This window comes from Fusarium oxysporum, chromosome X (genome assembly GCF_013085055.1).
Source record: "Fusarium oxysporum Fo47 chromosome X, complete sequence".
Taxonomy (NCBI): Eukaryota; Fungi; Ascomycota; class Sordariomycetes; order Hypocreales; family Nectriaceae; genus Fusarium; species Fusarium oxysporum.
Window position 1 is genome coordinate 388,013 of NC_072849.1, and position 21,508 is coordinate 409,520.

The following is a 21,508-nucleotide window of genomic DNA, read 5'->3' on the forward strand; positions in this document are numbered from 1 at the left end:
TAGACGGTGTGAATGCCGAAAAACGCGTTCCAGAAAAGAAAAAAACACGTGCGGTACCTGCGGAGACGATGCAATTTGATTCCAAACTCGCAGCGCCAATCAACGCTTATCAATCGTATCCATTTATATCCGGACCGGCTTCGGAGTAGCTCGGTTCGGAAAACCGAGCTCACCCTACACCCATCTTATCAGACCTACTCGCACACATCTTATTAGTTGCGATATCGCTGCCATTTGGAATCTGATGTTGATCTTGATTGTTTTATTAATAATCTGATAAGAAAAAATCTAGTGTTTTAACCCGTTTCCGTTCTTTGTGCTCTTTGTGGCGAGGAGATTTGCTTCGTGGATTATGTCTGACATGTCGTCGAGTGCTAATTGCGGACTCAGTGCACAAACCCTCAAGGCTACTTTCCCTCGAACCTTGGTGGTTAGGATACCAGCTTTGTTACTTGAGATGAGACTCTTTGAAATACCAGTGTTGATAGTCTCGAGCTCATCTTCCGCCAAGCCCTCTGGCGCATAACGGAATGTTATAACGCCCAAGCTAGCAGAGCTGACAATCTCCCAGTCAGGTAGTTTTCTCAACTCCTCTTCCGCCCGCTCAGCAAGATCAAATCCATGATCAATCATCTCCCCAATCCTCTCAACACCAATGACCCTCAAGGTAAACCACAACTTCATAGCCCGCGATGCAGGCCTCGTGAGCTCCATGCTGTAGTTCCAAAAGTTTGGAATATCCTCATCTTCAATCGCCACACCATCGCGGAGATAATCTCCTTCATTCGCAAAGCTTCTCACCAAGTTCGCTTTGTCCTTCACCAAGAGAAGACCGCAGCTGTAGGTTTGGAAGAGCCATTTGTGAGCATCCCACGACATGCTGTCGGCATACTTGAGTCCATCGACTGTCTCGTGGCGTGTCGCGGATAGAGTTGCTGAAGCGCCGTAAGCGCCATCGACGTGCAGCCAGATCTGTTCCCTTTTACAAATCTCTGCGATTTTGGGTAGAGGATCAATGGCGCCCGTGTTTGTCGTTCCACAAGTCCCAACCACCAAAAATGGTATTAGACCTGCTTTGCGATCCTCCTGAATCGTCTGAGCCAGAAGAGCCGGGTCAAGCCTAAAGTCCTCATCCGCAGGCAATCGTCGGATCTGCTCTTTATCGAAGCCAAGCATTCTCATAGCTTTCGCAACAGAGTAGTGCGTCTGGTCCGAGAGATACGCAACCGCCTTCCCCGTTTCACCATGTGGTACAAAGCGATCTCTCGCAAGCACAATCCCCATCAAATTCGCCATTGAACCACCCGAGACACAAATCCCGCCTGCACTCGCGGGAAACCCAACCCTCCCTGCCAACCACTCAATCAACGTCTTCTCAATAACAACAGGTCCTGAGGCTTGAAGCTTCGAAGCACCGAGTGCATTGAACGCACTGGCTACTATGTCGCCTAGCCAAGCGACGGGCGATGTAGGAGAGGGGATGAAGCCCATGAAGCGAGGATGGTTGACGCGCATGCGATGGTCGAATGCAGTGAAGGCTTCTTGGAGGACTTGGTCGATTGAGTGCGCTTGACCTGGTGTTCCTATCTTTTGGAGGTAGGGAACGTCTGAGGGTTGTGCGACTTTGATGATGGGGTCATTTTGAACATCTTGAGTTGTTGATGCTAAGCGTTGGGTTATGGATTGGAGAGCTGAGCATACTGCTTCAAGCTCGTCGTTGTGATAAAGAGAACCCATGTTGAAATAATGCGAAATTGTCTATTTGTGTTCTCCATTCTTGATGTCGTCAAGGCCGTCTTAAATATCTATATGCTTTGATGTCTCCATTTTGTATTCGCATATATCTCCATCGACCAATGTTACCCTCGCGCCCTCTATGTCCAGATCAGTGGGGCTATTCGTTCACCTTGGCATGTCAATTGTACGCCTTTCGATAATTTTGTAGATCCTGTCAGCATTTCGCAAATGCTTAGCTGCCATAGGCTGTGAAACTTGAAACTAGCGACGTTGGATTATCTGACAAGACCTGTTTTGCTGTTTTGGGTAATTTTTGGAGAGGTTCGGATATCCAAGATCTGCTGATGAAGCGATTTTTAAGCTGGAATGGGTTATGAATGTCAATTGTGGGAATTTTGAGAGTCAAGAAGCAATGTTAGCGAGAATGACACGTTGTAGCCGTTTTCCCCCCTGGTTATACATGCGTCGCGGCCACGGCGATAATCTTGAGGCAAATGGTGGGGTCCCTAAGTGATCTCACCAGTTTGGCAATGCGCACAAACGACGCCCTGCCAAAGGCTTAGGCGACCTTGACAGCGGGAAGATAACAAGCCGGAATACTGTAGTTTTTTATTGAAGATGCGCCCGTCTCGAGCCCTCCTCAAGTGTTGGTTCAGCAGTTAATTCTGGTTGGCCAGATGGTTCTCAGGTATCGATCGGGCTGCAGCCTCCCCTTCTCTCTCGCCTTATTCAAAAACGAATTTTTAGAACAACAGTCACACACGGCACGAAACACTCCTTATTATAGTTATAATGGCTTTAAAAGGTTATTTTATCTTCCCTTGGATATCTGAATGGCTGTATAGGTTAGGGTGTTCTTGCAGGCAGGAAAAGAGTGCGAAATAACTAGAGTATACTACGAAAATAACATATCTGCGAATGATAAAGACCTTAGCTGAGCAATGATATAGCCTGTATAGTATAATAATAGACCCCGAATATCCTCAACAATAGCTTCTAAATCAAGAATATCTTATTGGGTCACAGCCAGCCATAACATTATGAAACAGAGAGTTTTAAGCCTAGATGCCACCTCAGCACTTTATATAAGCGTGGTAAACCGAATTCGGGAAAATGGCCCAACGTATCTGGAGCGGGATTACTATTTATTTCGCCTACTGCCTCTACCACAACGACTCAATCGGATTGGTCTTTTTATGCGACGCGACAGGACCAAGATGGTAATATATCCCCGATCGAGCTGTGTGCAGTAAACTCATGTGGTTATATCCGGATAATCTCATCGCTTTCCCTAAAATGCAGAAATTAGCGTGCACCAGCTTACGCTTCAGCTGCTATAATTGGATAATGATGACTCTTAGCCTTGGGCCTTATGATTCTCTGTAAGGGTTATGCGTTATTTAATTAATTCTCTCGCTAATCTCACATCCCGATCCTTCACTTTAGCAGATATGAAGAACAACTCAACGTCATAATCTAAGTGACGATAATAACAAACCAGTAATGATAAGAAAAGTACGTCATGGTGCTCGGGGTACTAAGAAAGTCACCACGGGATGTTTGACATGCAAGTAAGGAGGCTCCTCCCGTACCCCATAGGATCATCTTGTTAATCCAGCAGTAGAAGCAGGCATAAGAAGTGCGACGAGGCCAGACCAGCTTGCTCACCTTGTATCGGGGCGGGATGGAAATGTGACTTCGCCTCGTCAGCTCCCCCCGGGGCACCACGGTACACGGCGACTCCTCTCATTTGTAGTCTGCGATACCCTGCTGCCAGGCCTTTACTGGCCGGCGAGTATCAGCACATGGAGTACTTTCGGGTCGTGTGTGTTGGGGAATTTTCTTTATTTTTTGAGGTCACCGAGTGGGAAAACATCATTGTCCAGGGCACTCTCGCTGAACCAGCATTGCATCATGCTGCCCTAGCAATTGGGGCCTTGGCTAGCAGCCGTTACCATCCTAGCGTATGGCAAAACACCCCAGCGACCGTCTTTTCAATACGGCATTATAGTATGGCCATCCAGGATCTCCAAGGTCGGTTTGATGGATCTCCCCAAAGTGTAGAGCTTGCCGTCTTGGCGAGCTTTCTCTTCAGCTACATCGAATTTCTTCTAGATATCGATAGTCGGGTCGAGATGCATATTCAGGCTGGGTGTTCCATGCTTGAGGACCTCCTCACGAGGCACGATATGACGCTCGCACTTTTGAGTCGGGCTGGATCGAATTGCGAGGTTGGCAGTTCATCTACTAGGTATCATCTACTTGCTCGTGCTATGTATCAGGTCACTACACAAATTATGTCTTTGCGGCATTTTGCTCGAACAATAACAGTTGATAAATAGATGCTTTTAATAAAATAGTGATTAATAGGATATTGGTTCAAGTCGACCTGTACTCAATGGGCTTCACACAATGCAATAAAATACACCAAGATATACACTGGTCAGGAATTCCTTACTAGCTTAGGTCTAGCGTACAACCGTTGGGAGAGGGCGTATAAACGAATGTGGAATACTACAACCAATCGCAGTCTTCAAAGCGTATCTTTTGTGTTTTGATTCGATGACGAAACCCCAAGCCAGAAAGAAAAATCGTAATACTAACCTTAATCGGTAAAAAGTGTCATATTCTCGTATTCTTCCTGCTACGCTAGCGCTAACAACTATGGGCTAGGTAGGTAAAATCCTCTGTCTGCAGTCAAATAAATCTTGTATCTGTAAATGCCGAGCTTTTCGGTCTTTTGCGAGATAGGGTTGGGATATAAATACAGACGTAGTAAGGCATCTTATTCTCAATGTTCCAGATTCCTTAATTCTTTACCTCAGACCGTACATAGATGAGCCAGGCAGTTTCCCCTTCACCATCACTAGAGACTCATCGCACAACAATTTACATCCTGCCCAATAACTAGAATCAACTATGGCCTTCTCGTGCTCAACCTATACTACAACGCGCGCACTCACCTATTCTTACATTCATATCCCGCCCCAGCTCCCAAACACTCAATACTTTCTCTTCCTACATGGCTTCCCCTCTACCTCGCATCACTGGCGCCATCAGATTTCCTTCTTCAAGGCAAAAGGCTATGGCATCATAGCACCAGACTTACTTGGCTTCGGGGAGACGTCAAGACCGACTGGGTTAGAGATGTACAAGGGTGAGGATATGGCAAGGGATATTGTTGAAATCTTGATGTCAGAGGGCGTTGGAATGATGGTGGGCGTGGCACATGACTGGTATGTTAAGCTCATTCGCCTTTCTGGTTGTCACATCCAAGCCGTTCTAAATGGACAGAGAACTGTAAGGATGCTAATGCTTCATCCTTCAGGGGGTGCTTCCTTTTGTCACGACTAGCAAATTATCATCCTGAGCGCTTTTCGGCCTATGCGTACATCGACCACGGATACATGGCCCCTGGCCGTAGCCTCACTACCGCGGCGGTACAACATATCAATAGATCGGTGGAAGAAAAACTTGGGTTTTCGATCCTTGGGTACTTCCTTTTCTTTGATGACGAGGATGCTTCTAGGCTCCTAGATGAACATGCAAGTTCCTTCCAAACCCGGTAGATTTTGACTTACTAAACTATTGGTAACACTATAGTCCGAATCGGTAGAGTCCCTCTACTTTACTACCGACGAAGAGATCAACAAGAAATACAAGGGCGCTCTGGGCGGTTTACGCTCTTGGTTGACCGAGGGCAAGACTACCAAGTTGCCAGCCCATTTGACATCAGAGGTAGAAATTCGATCCGTGATGCATGATGTTACATCCAATTAAGGTACATGGAATAGGATCGCAAACATTATGAACACGCTTTCTCCAAGGAGAAAGGTGGCTATGGCCCTGCGATAAACTGGTATAGGGCTTCTCTGCGTAACATTAACGAAGAAGATGAACGAAGTATACAACCCCCCCCCTCCATGCCCTGTATCTCTTCCTCTCCTCTGCAGCCCCCAGGACCTAGAGATCGCTCTCTGGCACCTCCGCTTCCATATTTTACTAACACCGAATCAGAAATCACAACGGCTGCCCACGTCCTAACGCACCCAACCCTATTAATCGCGTCTACGAACGTCATTACTGCCACAATGAATATCCCAGAGCAGATGCTCCCTTTCGTGCTCGATCTCATAGTTGAGCAAGTTGCTGGTGGACATTGGCTGCAGTTAGAGAAGCCAGATGAAGTGAATGAAATTCTGGATAAGTTTGTAGCAAGGTTGGAAACCGATTAAGTCGATTGACCAAACATTGCAAGGGATTCTGAAACTGACAGACTTTAACATCCCTTGCAATCCGATAACGCTTTAAAGAAGGGACGATTCTATAGTAGCTTAGTGTTATATCTAATCTATGTGCCACTTGCGCCTCGGGACTGGAGAAGCTCGAATTAAAGTAGTCCCAGCCGCTTCGGTCAAATCTACAGATAGCTTCTGAAGTCTTTTTTTTTTTTTTTTTTTAGCATGTTGTCGAGGTCTGTGATGCTGATTTCGACGTGGACCGGGTACAGCGTCGTGAAGCAGCCCACGATTCTAGAAATGTGTAGCAACTCGCATGTTCATACCCCCATGATCTCCGAGTGAAAACCTCGGAAGCGAACAGGTGTCTACCGAATCAGAAACGTCTCTGACCGAGCTGGTACGGCAGGATCCGAGGATCCATAGATCGACGGGGAGATGTCCGAAAGGCAGAGTCGTGCTAAATCCTGTTGATCCCCGCCATCCGTATATGGCCCTATTGACAGGGAAGGAAATATAAATGGGGAACTTGGTGCTCAATGCTTTCTTTGGAACCCCCACGCTCTGTGTTTTCAGTTAGTGCTGACTCTGCTGAGGCTGCCCCAGTCCCGTGACGTCTATACTCAATGAAGTGTATAATAAGTCTGAGATCTTAAGTTAAAGTTTAAATGGCACGTTTATATCCAATTTAATTATCTATGCTTGATTTGCGAGAATAAACTGTTGGCCTATTTAAGTGAAAGTAATTATAATAGCCGTTGCGATGAACAAGAGCGGTTGACGTAGCTTTCTATTATCGTCAGAGAAATATTAGCTGTATCGAAACACAGATAGTCCCCGGAGCCGGAAAACCTTAACCGCAATACTCCTCAGTACAAAATGGAACAGGATATAATTGTAATAAAGGATTTTAGACTACGTCATAACGTACCAGGCTTGTTCGTTGAAATGCCGCCTTGCCAAGTAAATGTTCTGAGGAACAAGCTCTTTTTATGCCGCTATGCCCTCGACCTACCCTCGGACCCTCGGACCAGCCCTTAAGTCTAACGAGCATAAGCTTAGCCAACCTTGCGTCTGCGGCGCTAAGCCTTCCGGGCAATGTTATTTCAAGCAATGGACATGATCCATCTGTTGCCACACTGCTGTAGAAAGGACTTTAATTCGTCTGTTGCTCGTGGAGACTCAACTTCACTTCGCTGGCTGGAGCATCACAGAGAACTACAAAGAATGCACTCCAATTAATTAACTCCAAACAAGGAAATATTCCATGAGATACAGTCATGTGTATGCGCTGTATGCAAGTATAAGCTCATGGACTTTAGAAGAAAAGTCGTTGCCCGTAATAAGCCGTATCACATCAATCACTTTGCATGAGCCATATTCACTCCATCCTAAGGAACCTTTGGTGATGTTACAACGAAGGATTGCTGACAGGCAGCCGGCACCTTATCGTCTCTTGGCATTGGAAGTCTGTACTAAGCAAGTGAAGGAACGAAGCAATTCTCCGAACGTGCAGTTGCTTGCCGGATATCGAGATCAGACGCTTCACTGCACTTGGACTGGCGGCCAATAGGGACTCAAGGTCGTTGGTGGGAAGCGGGCCGTAAGACTGCCAAGGATCTCGATGTCGAATGCGGGTATTCAGCTCCGCGTAGATCTCTCCATTTGTAGCCGCGCAGTTCTAACCTTGTACTTAGTTGCAGTCTGCTTACTATAGAAGATTGGTCTTTTTGAGCTACTTCAAGGCAAATTATGTGTCATGGCACTTGTGAAAGGATTCATCATGCGTTTTAGTCTGTTCTGAGCCGAATCTGGGCTGAGGCAGGTTGATCATACTGTTCCTCTTGTTACTCAAGAATCCGGTAATTGGTATCGTTAGGCCTATAAATATGCGTTGACTCCCCGCTGCTCTTGTCTGGCTAACAGATATTCCAAGGCACACTCTGACACCAAAGAAACAAGAACAACTAAACCATCTTTCATCCTTCTAACAGTCACGATGTTGTCGGTGAGTCCTGGAACAACCCTCAGGTAGCCAAGAGTAAGGAAAAGTAAAACTAACGTTGTCAGCTCCGTACCACCTTGACCCTCCTCGCCCTTCCAGCTCTTGCTGCAGCCGGCAATGTCTGTCTCGGTGTATTTGCTGTAGCTGGTCTCGGTGACGCCCCCCCTGACGTCTACTACGTCGCCTTCGCCGCTGGATCGCCATGTGACGAAAGTCGATCAGCCATGTTAACCGATACTCTCAATGAGAACTGGTGCTCAATTTCCAATCGCGCCCCGCAGTTCGACATGTGCGGCAGCACGGCCACCATCTTCAATGCTGGAGAACCTATTGGCGATGATGCGGACTTCAATGACTGCGGTGCCAAGTTGAGCATCAATGGGGAGGAGTTTGATGGAGAGGTTCTTGAGGAGCTTGCGGAGGATAACCCTTGCAGTGCCACTTGCAATAACGGTATTGCTTTTGGCAATATTGGTGGTCTGAGGCACTACGTTGATGTGCCCATGTGTGACTAATGCTGGGCTGGTTTATTCGGAGAATATCGAGACAAAGTAGTTGAAAACACTTTACCTGAAGAAGCTATTAAAGTGTATTTTGAGAACAATGCGATTTATCTTTGATTTGCATCCATGCGTGACGGTGTAACAGTGTTGAGGCTCAGGGCTTTCTCGATCTCTGCATTACTCGGGATATTTACCACCCCCCAAATGCTTATTATTCTTGAGTATAGTTACTTTTCGCCGCTCCCGAATTGCTGAGACACAAGTAATGGGGTTATCTATTTAGGTATTAATGGGAAACAGGAAAGGTCAACAATACCGCCAATGTCAAACTCATTGGGAGAAAGAATTTACAACAAGTTAATATAATAATTTAAAGTCTTTTTAATTAGAAAGACAATTTATATGGAAATGGGCTTGTAATAAATAATAGATAGTGGAATTAACTTTCGGCTGTTTATGTCATCCTCAGATGACTTCAGATGTTGATCAATGACGTATTATTGATGTTAATATGTGGTGACAAAGCGACACATCATGTTCATTACTTATTCGAGAAACTCTCCTCGTTCAATTACTCCATTCCACACGATAAATCCAAATCACAAGTCACCATGTCAGGAAGTGCACCTAATGATCCTGCCCCCGGCGGTCACTCTCGAGAGTTGCAACAGACACCCTTTGACTCGAACCAACATGGGCAGGCCCAGTAAGATAACCTCAGTGGTCTATCATCTACTTGCAAAACAACTAATTGCTTTTTAGGAATATCATTGATGAGACAAAAAACACTGGTGGCCGAGTTGTCGATGCCAATCTCGGAGCCAGCATTGATGCAACCAAGTCTGGAGAACTCTCCAGCCGTGTTGCTGATATTGTGAATCAACCTACTGGAGGTCGTGTTGGTGGAAAGTTGTCAGCACAACGCAACGCGTTGGAGGTTGACGAGAAGGGCTTCAAGGTTGGAGAAGAAGGAGACTTACATAACTTGGCTCACAGCAAACAGCCTTGAGCATTATTAGAGTTCACTTCAGACCAATAGCAATTAATATAGCCAACAGATGCTCAATTCGATTTTAACTAAGTATATTTAGATCTGCTGTGAGTCGCTCATGACCTTTATGTCATAACTAAATTAGTAAATAAGTAACTAAGCTACCTAACCCATTAGCCAAAAAGCCTATAGAGCAACAGTGCCAGCGCAGAGAAAAAATTGTCATCCAACTGGTAATTGATAGAGTGACGGGCGGAAGATAGATTTACTACTTCAAATGGCAAAAAGAGAAAGCCTCGCTGACGCTCGCAATCGAATATAGGAACAGCCCGATGCGGGGGTCGAACCCGCAACCTTGAGATCGCGTACTCGTAAGAGTCTCACGCTCTACCGATTGAGCTAACCGGGCGTGGCTCTTAATTGTTGAAAGAAGCTGCTCCGACTCGTCACCATGTTGGCTGACAGATCTGGTTGGAAGCGATGGATCTACGCTCTATCACCGAGGACTTGATGTGTGTAGTATTATCAATCTCATGCTGACTCTGTAGGCGCGTCACTGGACATGACGTAGTTGGCAATAAATTACACGTTACTGCACCAGAGACAAAAAGGCAAGGTAAATCAGCATCCTAATATTCATGGTAAAATACTCCAACTCGCTTCTAAATTCATCAATGCCCATCATAAATTGCAATAAACTCAACCACAGCTGCAAAACTCAAACAGTAAAGCGGAACCTCGGGCTTCTCTCGCCCATAGACTCAATCTCCTCCTCAGTCTTACCCTCAAGCAAGTAATCCTGCTTACCCTCATCACGGAGCTTATTCTGTCGCTTAAAGTGCAGATGGAGGATGATGTTGAGGATCAACGACACAACAAGCATTCCCATGCTGGCACCGTAGCCAGGGCGGTAGTGAGGAGCATACTGGCTGGAGAAGAGGAAGGGAGATGCGACACCAGAAGCGTTACCGATGGTCAGATGCATACCCGTTGAGAAAGCTCGCTTTCCGTAGCGGGGGTTGTTGGCGGGTACCCAGGCGAAGGAGATACCGGATGAGAGGAAGATGCCGATGGAGACGAAGCAGCAGCCTGCATATGAGACAGCGGCGCCCTTGCCAGCGATGAGCATACCATAGCCGATGATAGCGGATCCGATGCCTCCCATGACAAAGAAGCCTCGCTTTTGGGTGATATCACTGAGACGGGCGCCGATGAGATAGGTGATGGCTCCAATGGCGTAGACAGGAACAGTCATGGCTTGGACCTCGGCGGAGGACCAGGTACCCATAGCCTTGACAATGGTAGGCAGGAAGACGACAAAAGAGTAAAGCATAGCCAGGGTAGGGAAGAGAGCGAAGCAGTAGGCCCAAGTGGTCCAGTCCTTGACGCCGTCAAGAACATCTTCCTTGAGAAGCTCCCGGTTGTTTTTCGCTCGGCCGACTTGCTCATCATGAATCTTCTGCAGATTGATCTTATCCTCCTCAGTAAGAAACTTGGCAGTCTCAGGGCTGTTAGGCAGAACGAAGGGAATAACAACGCCGGTAGCGATGGTAGGTGCACCATTGATAAGGATGATCCATCGCCAAGCACTCCAGCCCATGGCACCATCCATAAAGCTGATGCCGTAGGCGACAAGACCACCGGCGACACCAGAGATGGCAGCTGTGGAGAAGAAGTATGCGATACGAAGAGCGAGACTCTTGCGGCCGTAGTACATGGAGAGGTAGAGTACGACACCGGGGAAGAAACCGGCCTCGCAGAGACCAAGGAGGAGGCGGCATGCGATGAGGGCTCCTAGGTTGTTCACCCAGGCGCTGCAGGTGGCGACGATACCCCATGCGATGGTGAGGCCGGCGAGATAGTAGGCAGGCTTGAGCTTCTTGATGATGAGGTTGGAGGGGGACTCGAAGAGCTGGAAATATGTTAGCTTTGTTGGGCTGGTGGGTGATTGGTAAAGCTTACACAGTAGGTGACAAAGAGTACGGAGACAGAGAGTTGGAACTCATTGCCAGTCAGGCCCAAATCTTCTTCCATGCGAAACAGACGAGCATTGCCAATGTTGACTATAATATGTTAGACACCTCACTTGTGAGCAGAGTTGAGTGGCATACCTCGATCCATCATGTTCATCAGATAAACCCACATAACCATAGGAATGATGCGATAGTCAAGCTTTCTGAGGATAGCCCTCTCAGTCTGCTTATCAACATACTCATAGTTCTCACCACGCGCCTCCTCAATGCCTCTCGCCTCAGCCTTCATGTCAGAGCCAGAAGACGAGTTGGGACGCGTGGGCTCTTGATGAGCGGAGACATTGTCATGAGCTGTCATCTTGGCTGCCAAGTTGATGTTTGAAGAGAATGCCAAAGAAGAAAGGGGAGTAGTTTCAACCCTGAGAAGACGATACTGGATGATCGACGGAAGAGAAATAAAGGTGGACGAGGGACCAGTTTTATACCAAAGCCAAGATATTTCTTACCCCGTGGGCAAAAAGACTCAAAATATCTGGAACTCCCCACAAACCCCAAGGTAGATTCTCCATATCGCAGATTCTGTTATCCAACGCCAAGCATATGCAAGCTCAACCATTGCCACGCGAGGCTTGTCTTGGCAGCTGTAACGCCTTATCCAATCACTCTCATTCGTGTGGGAGCCTCGGACAATATCCACACGAGGTTACAGCCAAGGCCCGTCATATCTCCTTCACAATCTCGGCCCATATCTGCGTTGACGAGATGCAGATATCTTCTCATGGTCCCCGGATTTTGCTGTCCTCCCCACATGCCAAGGCTGTGACAACGGCTCCGCGTTCTGGAAGTGCGTCTTTTTCTGGGGTCATAAGCTCAAAATACCGCCAATATCACCATATTGAAGCTGAAGGTGTAGTCGGTGATTTTTCAAGGGGCGGCTATCATTTGAGGCTGCAGCGTTTGACATAGCCGACACGTGGCGGACGAGCGGAAGAATTACCACATCGATGGCAAGCTGGTGCAGATGGGGTTTTATCTTGGCCTTGTCTTGGCTCTCCGAATGCAAATTTGGGGTGAGAAGAGAGATGTGCAGTTTTAGGCGAGATGAGAAACTATGCTGACCCCCAAACTTTGACGAGACGAGCGGTCTCCTCTTTACTCCGCCTTTCTGTGCCCCAACTTATTCATGCTTAAAATAAGGATGGCCAATAGGATTGAGGCCAATTTGTTGAATCATCGGGGTAGGTAAGAGTCCATCTCCTCGCTTCATTCCAATGTGCTGTCATTTTTCTTCTTCACTCTTTACAGGGCCAACAGTGTCAAATTTAGCCAAGTCTGGGGTAAAAAAGCACAGATGGGGCACATCAGATCATCTCAGATCACAACATTCGACTTTTTCTTCTGACATCTGCATCTGAATCTCTTAAAAACAGAGAAAGGCTCTCACCGACCCCACGGGGAACCCCATAAACGAGAAAATGGAGACGAGTTGGAGAATGCGGCCGTTGCGACGCGCCAGCCAAGACTGCCAAGTATGCCAAGCGCCAGTTACACGCGGTCAAGTCGAACGAGTTTTTCTCTTCTGGTGGAGCGATCTCTTGGGTACTCGTCATGGTATTTCCTTGTTCCTTTTGCTTGGTTGTTGAGGGCTTTTGTGTCTTTCTCTTTTCTCGGCGTCCGGTAGGCCGGGAATCGTGGGGATTGCTTGGCGTGTCGAACCATCGCGGGGAAGGAAAGAAAAGTCTGGGGAATATCTAGACTTTGAGAGAATTAATGCTATTAGCTAATTCTCTGAGCTGAGATTTGAGGTACACTCTGCATATGCTGAAGGTCTAGGTTGCCATGTGGCTTTTGCATGATATTGAATCACGCTTGTAATTTTACCGCCGCGTTTACTACCCGTGTCCTCTGCCGTGAGGGGAAGCCCTTTCACTGACAAACAGAAATTTCTAGTGTCTTGCAGATCATTTGGAGAATACCACCATCATGTAAACCAAGGGGTCATCTAAGGCCAAGAAGGTGCCTTCGAGATCCATCTCCGACGCATCAGGATATGTATGTCCGTCTTGGCCAATCTAGTTCAAATGCAAAACACGCCTGGCAGGCACACCTCGGTTTTCTACCGAAGAGGCTTGACAGGCGACAGGTTTGTTGTGCTTGCTGTGCTGGGGATGTCAAGATTGATCTGCAGATGTTTCATGGTGTAAATCCGACTGTGGTCGCAAGAGGGTCTTGTGGCTGCCAAAAAACAGTATCCTGTCATATGACCCCGACTTTGGTGTTTTCCTGGTTGCTTTTGTAACTCAACAGACAGATTAACAAAGGAATCGCTTATCCTGATTGTGTGGCATGATACTGCGTAGCAAAGGGGCCATGCAATAGAGCAAGTTGACCTCTTGTGTTGTATCTGGCTTAAAAACAGTATCAAGACCATGAAAAGATGTTTGATAAGTGTTTCTGAATATTGAACTCTCGCCTAAAGCGTGACTCCAGGCAAGTACATCGTTTTGCAAGACCAGAAGAGCAACAGATCAGAAAGCAAACATTTTGTTGATGGTTTCGGAAGACGTTTGACGGACCAGACATTTAAGGCATAGCAAATTGGTGACAAGCGTAAGAATGGGCAGTGTTGCTGTCATTTGTTCAGACACGCTTGCCTTTCAACTGCACCCAGTTTTGCGATGGGGCAAAGAACAAAAATGTTATTCGAATATGGTTGTGAACAATAGCTGATGCAGTCAACAAATCTGCTTTTCAACAAATAACAAAACGACTGCAAAAGGTGTTTCCCATCATGCTCCGATATACCGTGAATGGGAGATGATTGTACTTGATTGCAGCCAGGCAAATTCAGCTGCGTCACGTCCCAGGGTAGCAAGCGCTTTATGCCAGTGCACAAACAGTTTGCATAACTAAGTGGCTGCTTGTGAAAGTCGCAGTGCGTGGCGGGGCAACAGGTGAATGGCCATTGGACGTTAGGTAGCCATCCCCTGCTATTTATCCCTGCTAGACTCATTTTAGCTTTCTCCTCTTCCCAACTCTAACCACTCTCAACCCTGCACGCGCATCCACACACGTTATTCCCGAGACAAGGGCCCTTTTCCCTATTGGCATTGTAAGTTGAGTTCTACCGAATGACTCCTTCGGCAGCGCTGACTGTCGCGCGTTGAGAGCCTCATTTGACGGGTTTTCGCTGAGTGAGTTGTCGCTGACAGGGGCACAAAAGGTGTTCGCCCACCATTTGTTCGTCACTTCTTCCCCACGAACATACATCGCGACAATCTCTAAATCGACCAAGATGTTCAAGCAACGATCTCACGAGACTCACCATAAGACTCATGTCCCCGAGATTAAGGCTAATCCGGGTGAGTACACCGTCGCTGTCCTCGGCGACAGCCTCTTCGAGCGATTCAAAACAACCGGTAAATTCGTGAGCGTCGAACCATCCGTCGACGAGATATTCAAGCTTCGATCTCACCAAACCCATCACAACACCCACGTTCCCCAGAGCAAGAACAACCCGGGCCAATACACCACCGCTATCCTCGGCGCCATCGGTGCAGAGCGCTTCAAGGCCACGGGCCGAATCCTGAACATCAACAAAGACTCGCGTATCCTCAACCTCGGTGTTGGGGGTGACAAGATCTTGAATGCTCAATACCGCATGGACCAAGGTCTCGTCCGCCTTCTCAAGCAGCATCAGCCAAATATCAAGACTATGTACATCCACATGGGATCCAACAATCTCAAGAAGCAGGGTCTTCTAAAGGGCGATGCGGATGCTTACGGTGCGTTGATCAAGCAGCTGCGCACTGAGTTTCCTGACATGACCATCGTCATCACTGCTTTGTTCATCCAGCGCGGTCTGGGTCTTGATGTGATTGAGGACGCCAATAACAAGCTCAAGGCTATAGCTGATGAGAATGAGTGCGAGTTCCTCCCTTTTGGAGATGACCAGGCGGGGATTATGAGTGAGGACAATGTTCACTTGAACGAGTTTGGGTATCGCAAGTGGAACGAGATCCTGGTCAACGACATGAACAGCCGCTGAGCAGCACGCTCGTATCAACTTGGGGAGGATAAACAGAGCTTGGGTGGTCGGAGGACTGCCATGCATTTGCATTTGACGCAAGCGAGCCAATGTCTTTATAGAAGCAAGTCGCTTTAAAAAGCATCCCGCCGTAATGACTGGGCTAACTCTCTGTTTATAGCAAGTGCGGGATTAAACCTGAGGTAGGATTCTTTACTAGTCCCGATCGCGATATTGTATGGGGAGTATCATGGCCGCGGAAGTTTGGGTCATTGAAGGAAAGATGGCCATGGATATGACCCTCACTCTATCAGGGTGAAGTGTCGGCAAAGTATCAGACACATTACAGTCTTGTATTTCTGTCCTAGACTAGAAATTTCGTGGCCTTCTTCATTTCCTTCCCGTGCACTCTCCAACCACGCTGTGTCTGCCAAAACTCGCCACCATCACCAGTCAATGATTGATAACGTCTCTGCGAGTCTCACTTTCAGGAACGCGAAACTAAGTTCATAGCCTCTGTGATTCCACCCGAGATAGGCCTATCGAGATAAACAAGAGCCACTGCCAAATACCTCTAGTTACCGACAACAGCCAGCAGACTGTTCACGCGGCTGTTATTCTCCGTATCCATATCATAAGGAGGCGGACGCTTCCACAACAGCTTAACACCCGGCTGGAAGATCATGCAGTGCGAACTTCCACCAAAGTGAAACATGCCAATCTGCTGTCCCTTTGTAATATGAGCGTCCTTCTCAACAATAAACTCACAGCCTGACACTTCAGCCATGCCGATGAACACAATAGCCATGAGCCCAATCTTGGGGTTATCAGCCTGAATCCAGATAATACCCCGTGTAGCTACTGCGCTGATATAAGGCTGCGAGTAGTTCGGCGCCGCGGGGTCAGGATCATCTGGATTACCCGCCAGGCCCTCAAAGTAGTTCTCACTGTAGTACGACCCGGGAACGAGCTCAATGTCGACGACTTTACCACTGACGGGCGCGTGCCAGCGATGATAGCTCTTTGCACTGAGGAAGGCTTGGTAAACGGTGCCGTCGACGAGTTTGCTGGTGTTGGGGTTGGAGTTGAGCATTCTATCGAGGGAGTATGGTTGGGACTTGAGCCAGAATTGATCGTGGAGCTTGACGTGCTCGGCGACTTGGAGGGGAGCGGATTCGCATGCATTGGTGATGACGAGGGTTGGATCAGGATATTCTGGGGTTGGAGGGGCGTCGTCTGGACAGACGATCGGGCGCATGCCCTCTCTGAACTCTCGCGTGAAGAAATCGTCCCACGACTTGTAGCCATAGTATTTTGCGGATGGATCGCAAATGAAGATCTCATCAAATGTTGGGCCGCAAAGTTCACCAGTGTTGGCTACAGTGGCAAACATATGGAGGGCATCCTTGGATAACCAACCCTCTAGACCGGACTGGGAGCCAGAAGACTCCAAGAACGAACCCCAAGTGTCAAGAACACCCTTGAACGAGGCGTTGACCTCGGGGAGAAGCCAGAACTCATAGCCAGCAATAGTTCCCATGGGCCAATCAAGCACAGCATTAATAGGAAACCCAATCATCCCCATGGCAGTAGGAGGATCTTGCTTATCAAAGAAGGGAGGGGCAGATTGGATAATGAGCCTGACGACAGCGATGAATTCATCAAAGGTCTTGAGGGCTGGTTCACCAGTGGGGTCATAGTACTTGGAAGATTGAGTGAACATGTCGTTGGCAAGAGTCTTGAGGTAGGGGGTGTCATTGACGAGATTCTGAAAAGCATCGATCTTGGGGTTGGGGTCAAGAGAAGCATAGTTCCTCTTTTTGGCTTGCTTGAGCTTGGAGGCGATCCAGTCCTGGATCGCTGAGCGTTGCTCGGGAAGCCATTTGCCGATGGGGCGATGGGCTGTGAGAGGGAGTGAGGTCATGTTGGACAATGAAGTTAATACGAAGAAAGAGACTGAGAGTCTTTTGAAAGAGTAAATGAGCAAGGCCTGCTCAATACGGTCGAGTTTATATACATAAAGATCTCAAATCCAAGTAGAAAGCCAAGCAGAAAGGAGATGCGGAGTCTCACGGATCAGTCCCAGCCGATGTGACACGGAACCTGTACCACCAATGATATCCAAGTACGACCGAGACATACATCGCTCAGCCCGCCACAATTCCAAGATACCTGCCCGAAAAGCTCAGAAGCGCAGCAACTGCCGTCATATATGCACTCACTCACAGGTAATTGCATCACATATCTGAATACTCCTGTAGAGTTTGCAGCGCTTACATGTGAATATTGCACATTGTCTGAGACATGAGGAGGAAAGAGTCGAGACCTTGACTGATATCACATATCGCGGGGTAACTGCCGTTTCCGTTTGTGTTGTACGAAGCAACAGGTGGTATGTGATACTGTCGCAAGAATGGAGGACGAGGAGGGGAAGCTGCGTGAAACTGTGAGATGCGAATGAAGTATCGAAATGACACCGAGCTGGGAATAAGAGCACAGAATCTTACAATGAGGATCGGCAAAAACGTGGGCTTTTTTAATTGCTCATGCTCGTGGCCTGTTCTTGGTTCAGCATAGCATTGAGGCCGACTCGGCCGGTGATCACTCTCAACCACCCTAGGCACGGCACGCAGATAGTCACATTCCAGAGCTTCTCGGAGGTCTAGCTGTATTGGCCAAGAGTTTCTAGAACTTGGCGCAAAGCTGAAGATTCAGATCGCGCATGTGAATGATACGCAGGACAGGGAAATGTTCAGTAGGAAGAAATTTGAGATTCTCGTGTATCTCTATCCTTCTAAATGGGTTGATGGCCAAGTAGATAATAGGAACTTCTTGGCCGATCTTATCTTATCTTATCCGGTCAAGCTGAGGCTAACAAATTAGCTTGTAGCCACCAGGCTAAGCTGTAAACACCACTTCGCGCGATCGTGAACTATCGAATTGCTAAGCCAATAGCGCAGTGTCGGAAATTACAAAAAGTCTTCTATGAAGGAGTAGTAAATACAACTGAGTCCCTAGAATGTTTAATCGAATCGCCATCCACTCGTTCCTCAATTTTGCGCTTCGACGCCCTTCCGTTCGTTACTTTATTCTTTGTAAATATGATGTTGCTCAAGTACTCCGCTGCCGTTGCAGCTTTCGCCCTCTGTGGCCAGGTTAGCGCTGGGCCTTGTAAGCCGATTACTCGTGTCACGAGCTCAAGCTTGGGAACCTCCAGTACGGCTGCGACCGAAGCTTCTCTGACTGCTACGAACTCGCTCTCGACTGAGACCTCGGCAACGATTGACACTTCGTTGGCCGCCACGTCTGTGGAAAGCTCGGCGACGACTGTTTCTTCTGAGGCCTCAAGCACTACTGGCGATTACTCCACTTTGTTCACCTCAACGACCGAAACCGCGACCCTTGACGCAACTACCACCGAGTTCGTTTCTACCAGCACCGAGGCCTCCGATGTCTCTACGACAGCAACTGCGACGACCTCTGCTGCGCCAGTGTGCGAGTTCACAGGAGACTACACCAACTACGTCCAAAACCCTTCTTTCGATGATCTAGACGGCAATGGACAGCCCACTGTCGAACCGTGGATCATGCTCGGCGTCTCATCTCTGACAACCAACAACCCCAGAACAGGAGCCCACTCTATGTCAGTCCAGCCCCCCCTCACAAACCATACTACTAATAAATCCCCAGGGCATATTCTTACCCCGACGCCGCAATCGGAGGAAGCTCAGCCATCCTCCAACAACTTACCAATACCGTCGCCGGCCATGAATACATCTTCAAGTATCACTGGGTCCTCATCGAAGGACAACCTCTCCAATCAGAGGAGTGTCGAATCGGTACATTCGCTGGCTCTGAGGGTGCGAACTCGCAGTTCTTTTCTGTCGATGGCGATCAGGAAATTGTGCAGGGTCAGTACTATGAGCAGGAGTATCGCATTACTGCCGAGAACGATAACCAGAGATTGTCGATTGGGTTCTTTTGCAGCAGCCAGCCGTCAGCGGGAACGGTCAAGATTCAGATTGATGATGTTTCTGTTTATGACTACTATGAGGGCTGTGAAAGTCCTTGAGATGGAATGGGGTTTCGGCAGATGATTTAGTTCTGAGGGTCGCTTGTGGGAGCAAGAAAACTTCTGACCTTGTAACAGGGTGCCAGAAATGAGTAGACTAAGGTCATCTAAATCTATACTCAATTTACCCTTTTGTCATTTAGGATAGACACCTCAAGCTTTATTGCTTGGTGAGACAGTTGCCTCGAAGAAGAGATTTAGTAGCTATAATTATAATAGGAATTTACAGCTTCGTTTCAGTCTTGATACCCATAACATCCCTCAAGTCCTTGATCTCAGTATCAGGTCGATGGGAAGCCGGTTTCGCAACCCGTCCTCCATAAGCCCAGTCCTTCTTCAATCCCGTCTCACGACTTTCCAATGCATCGGCAATATACTTCCCAATGATCGGAAACATTTTGAACGCGTGCCCAGAGTCGCCTGTTGCGAGAAGAAGGTCTTTATGTTTTGGATGGCGATCGATTAGCCAGTGTGCATCGGGTGAATCAGTGCACCAGCATACACGTGCATCAAGAAGAGGGCGGTCGGAGAATTGAGGCATGACGGTGTTGATGAATTTTCTGATGGCGACTTCGGCTTCGTGTGGAATGCCGTCTTGGGGATGATCGCTTGAGTACCGGGGGATTGAGTAGTGAGTTGTTTTGCCGTTCTCGTCGATGAAGGTGCCTTTTTGGTACTGATATCCGGGATTATTGTCGCAGATCTTGATCAGCTCTGCTTATACGTCAGTGATTCAGATTTTAAAACCGCCATCTGGAGCGTAACCTACTTGTATCTGGATCTGGCTCAAACATGAACCCAAGTTCATAGTTGTCAATCACGGGAACTCCCTTCCACTCGGCAGCTTCTGCATCAGTAAGCTGAATATGCCCTAACGTCCAGCATTTTGACCACAACTGCTGTGACAGCTCGGGCAGTAGTTGCGGCGATGCAGCGCCCGTGCTGAGGATGTAGTGATCTGCATGAAGAACCCCACCAGAAGCGACACGGATTCCTGTGAATGAGCCGGAAGTATCGAGTTCAAGACCAGTCATTGTGCCACCAAGGCCCGAGATGAAATTGACGCCCATCCTCTCAGATTGAGAAGCCCATTTCTCAAGGGCTTTTCGTGCATGGACCCAACCGCCGAGACTGTTGTAAAGACCTTTCCAGTTCTCGATCCCAACGGCATTCTTTAGCTGGGGAACACATTGGACAATCTCGTCTCTGCCACTGATGAGTTCTAGGTTCTGAGCCTTTCCTGCCCTCTTGAGGTTCTCGTAAGACTTTTCAAGAAAAGACTCGGCTTTTTTGTCGCCTGTCGTAGTAGTAATACGTCCCTGCTTTTGTGAGTCCAAGTCGCAAGGACGGCTATTAAGATCAATGACTTACGGTTTCAAAAAAGACATCATGCCATTCTGGATCTCTCCATGCTTCAAGAGCTTCTAAAGCAAGTCGCGTGTAAAGTGGTTCGTCGTACTCAGTACGCATCACCTTGTTCAAGTCATGACCAGCAGAGTCTAGACTGGGCCATGGGTGGCGGTCGATACATACGATGTTGGTATAGCCACGCTTAGCTAGATGGTAGGCTGTACTGATACCGAATGTGCCCCTAGATTCCGAATTGGCGGTTAGCCTTGATGGTGTATTAGTAGGGGCTGAGACTTACGCTCCGATGATGAGGATGGACGAATCCTTGTTTAGAGGTGCTACTGAACGGGCCATGATTGAGAGGACTGACTTCAGACTAAGCTGTGAAAGATAAAAGATAAGGTTTGAAAACAAAAAGATGCTATCAGACGCTGAAGATGGCCGTTTTATTAGTGATATGACGCCCGTAACCGGAGCCGATACGATATCTCGTGACAAATCAAGGCTGGACCTTCCTCACGTCAATTACCCCGCAGAAAACATTACTTTATCGTTCTCGAGTGGCAACCTTTAATCAGAATTAGTCGATAGTTAAAAAAGTGTCAAGATAAG

At 47.8% G+C, this 21,508-nt stretch overlaps 10 protein-coding genes and 1 non-coding gene across 11 annotated transcripts; 6 read left to right on the forward strand and 5 right to left on the reverse strand.

Moving 5' to 3' along the window:
* Positions 1 to 190: 190 nt before the first annotated feature.
* Positions 191 to 1,764, reverse strand: FOBCDRAFT_232163 (pyridoxal phosphate-dependent transferase). Its single transcript, XM_031190963.3, has one exon. The coding sequence runs from the start codon at positions 1,735 to 1,737 to the stop codon at positions 289 to 291; it is 1,449 nt and encodes a 482-aa protein (XP_031032194.2). The 5' UTR covers positions 1,738 to 1,764; the 3' UTR covers positions 191 to 288.
* Positions 1,765 to 3,087: 1,323 nt separating this feature from the next.
* On the forward strand, positions 3,088 to 4,079 carry FOBCDRAFT_146524 (uncharacterized protein; the record flags this gene model as incomplete). The annotated part of the gene is made up of 3 exons (XM_059608229.1): positions 3,088 to 3,119; positions 3,239 to 3,252; positions 3,448 to 4,079. 3 exons carry the CDS (start codon positions 3,088 to 3,090, stop codon positions 4,077 to 4,079), a joined length of 678 nt encoding a protein of 225 aa, XP_059467901.1.
* Positions 4,080 to 4,656: 577 nt separating this feature from the next.
* On the forward strand, positions 4,657 to 5,972 carry FOBCDRAFT_244071 (Alpha/Beta hydrolase protein; the record flags this gene model as incomplete). The annotated part of the gene is made up of 5 exons (XM_059610582.1): positions 4,657 to 4,973; positions 5,066 to 5,177; positions 5,341 to 5,475; positions 5,532 to 5,640; positions 5,755 to 5,972. 5 exons carry the CDS (start codon positions 4,657 to 4,659, stop codon positions 5,970 to 5,972), a joined length of 891 nt encoding a protein of 296 aa, XP_059465958.1.
* Positions 5,973 to 7,974: 2,002 nt separating this feature from the next.
* FOBCDRAFT_244072 (uncharacterized protein) lies at positions 7,975 to 8,495 on the forward strand (the record flags this gene model as incomplete). Its single annotated transcript, XM_031190965.2, has 2 exons — positions 7,975 to 7,983; positions 8,046 to 8,495. 2 exons carry the CDS (start codon positions 7,975 to 7,977, stop codon positions 8,493 to 8,495), a joined length of 459 nt encoding a protein of 152 aa, XP_031032196.2.
* A 575-nt stretch (positions 8,496 to 9,070) lies between these two features.
* On the forward strand, positions 9,071 to 9,541 carry FOBCDRAFT_323388 (uncharacterized protein). Its single transcript, XM_031190966.3, has 2 exons — positions 9,071 to 9,189; positions 9,246 to 9,541. The coding sequence occupies exons 1-2, from the start codon at positions 9,095 to 9,097 to the stop codon at positions 9,490 to 9,492; spliced, it is 342 nt and encodes a 113-aa protein (XP_031032197.2). The 5' UTR covers positions 9,071 to 9,094; the 3' UTR covers positions 9,493 to 9,541.
* Positions 9,542 to 9,800: 259 nt separating this feature from the next.
* On the reverse strand, positions 9,801 to 9,883 carry FOBCDRAFT_t232. The gene has a single exon. It is a non-coding gene; the product is annotated as a tRNA-Lys (tRNA).
* A 309-nt stretch (positions 9,884 to 10,192) lies between these two features.
* FOBCDRAFT_207048 (major facilitator superfamily domain-containing protein) lies at positions 10,193 to 11,805 on the reverse strand (the record flags this gene model as incomplete). Its single annotated transcript, XM_031190967.2, has 3 exons — positions 10,193 to 11,386; positions 11,437 to 11,537; positions 11,586 to 11,805. 3 exons carry the CDS (start codon positions 11,803 to 11,805, stop codon positions 10,193 to 10,195), a joined length of 1,515 nt encoding a protein of 504 aa, XP_031032198.1.
* Positions 11,806 to 14,742: 2,937 nt separating this feature from the next.
* On the forward strand, positions 14,743 to 15,495 carry FOBCDRAFT_244074 (SGNH hydrolase-type esterase domain-containing protein; the record flags this gene model as incomplete). The annotated part of the gene is made up of 1 exon (XM_031190968.2): positions 14,743 to 15,495. The coding sequence occupies one exon, from the start codon at positions 14,743 to 14,745 to the stop codon at positions 15,493 to 15,495; it is 753 nt and encodes a 250-aa protein (XP_031032199.2).
* Positions 15,496 to 15,882: 387 nt separating this feature from the next.
* Positions 15,883 to 17,398, reverse strand: FOBCDRAFT_323389 (Phophatidylserine decarboxylase-domain-containing protein; the record flags this gene model as incomplete). The annotated part of the gene is made up of 1 exon (XM_031190969.3): positions 15,883 to 17,398. One exon carries the CDS (start codon positions 17,396 to 17,398, stop codon positions 16,049 to 16,051), a length of 1,350 nt encoding a protein of 449 aa, XP_031032200.2. The 3' UTR covers positions 15,883 to 16,048.
* A 1,177-nt stretch (positions 17,399 to 18,575) lies between these two features.
* Positions 18,576 to 19,546, forward strand: FOBCDRAFT_207051 (uncharacterized protein; the record flags this gene model as incomplete). Its single annotated transcript, XM_031190970.2, has 2 exons — positions 18,576 to 19,117; positions 19,165 to 19,546. 2 exons carry the CDS (start codon positions 18,576 to 18,578, stop codon positions 19,544 to 19,546), a joined length of 924 nt encoding a protein of 307 aa, XP_031032201.2.
* Positions 19,547 to 19,731: 185 nt separating this feature from the next.
* Positions 19,732 to 21,284, reverse strand: FOBCDRAFT_168975 (FAD dependent oxidoreductase). Its single transcript, XM_031190971.3, has 4 exons — positions 21,195 to 21,284; positions 20,918 to 21,137; positions 20,316 to 20,865; positions 19,732 to 20,260 (listed from the first exon to the last, which is right to left on the reverse strand). The coding sequence occupies exons 1-4, from the start codon at positions 21,248 to 21,250 to the stop codon at positions 19,770 to 19,772; spliced, it is 1,317 nt and encodes a 438-aa protein (XP_031032202.2). The 5' UTR covers positions 21,251 to 21,284; the 3' UTR covers positions 19,732 to 19,769.
* Between the last annotated feature and the right edge of the window lie 224 nt (positions 21,285 to 21,508).

Excerpts from the sequence above, each read along its gene's own strand:
- FOBCDRAFT_232163 (XM_031190963.3), bottom strand. The coding sequence starts at position 1,737 with ATGGGTTCTCTTTATCACAACGACGAGCTTGAAGCAGTATGCTCAGCT.
- FOBCDRAFT_323388 (XM_031190966.3), top strand. The coding sequence starts at position 9,095 with ATGTCAGGAAGTGCACCTAATGATCCTGCCCCCGGCGGTCACTCTCGA. Across the intron at positions 9,190-9,245 it reads AACCAACATGGGCAGGCCCA|GAATATCATTGATGAGACAA; the intron begins GTAAGATAACCT and ends ATTGCTTTTTAG.
- FOBCDRAFT_168975 (XM_031190971.3), bottom strand. The coding sequence starts at position 21,250 with ATGGCCCGTTCAGTAGCACCTCTAAACAAGGATTCGTCCATCCTCATC. Across the intron at positions 21,138-21,194 it reads TCCATCCTCATCATCGGAGC|GGGCACATTCGGTATCAGTA; the intron begins GTAAGTCTCAGC and ends TTCGGAATCTAG. Across the intron at positions 20,866-20,917 it reads ATGATGTCTTTTTTGAAACC|GGACGTATTACTACTACGAC; the intron begins GTAAGTCATTGA and ends TCACAAAAGCAG.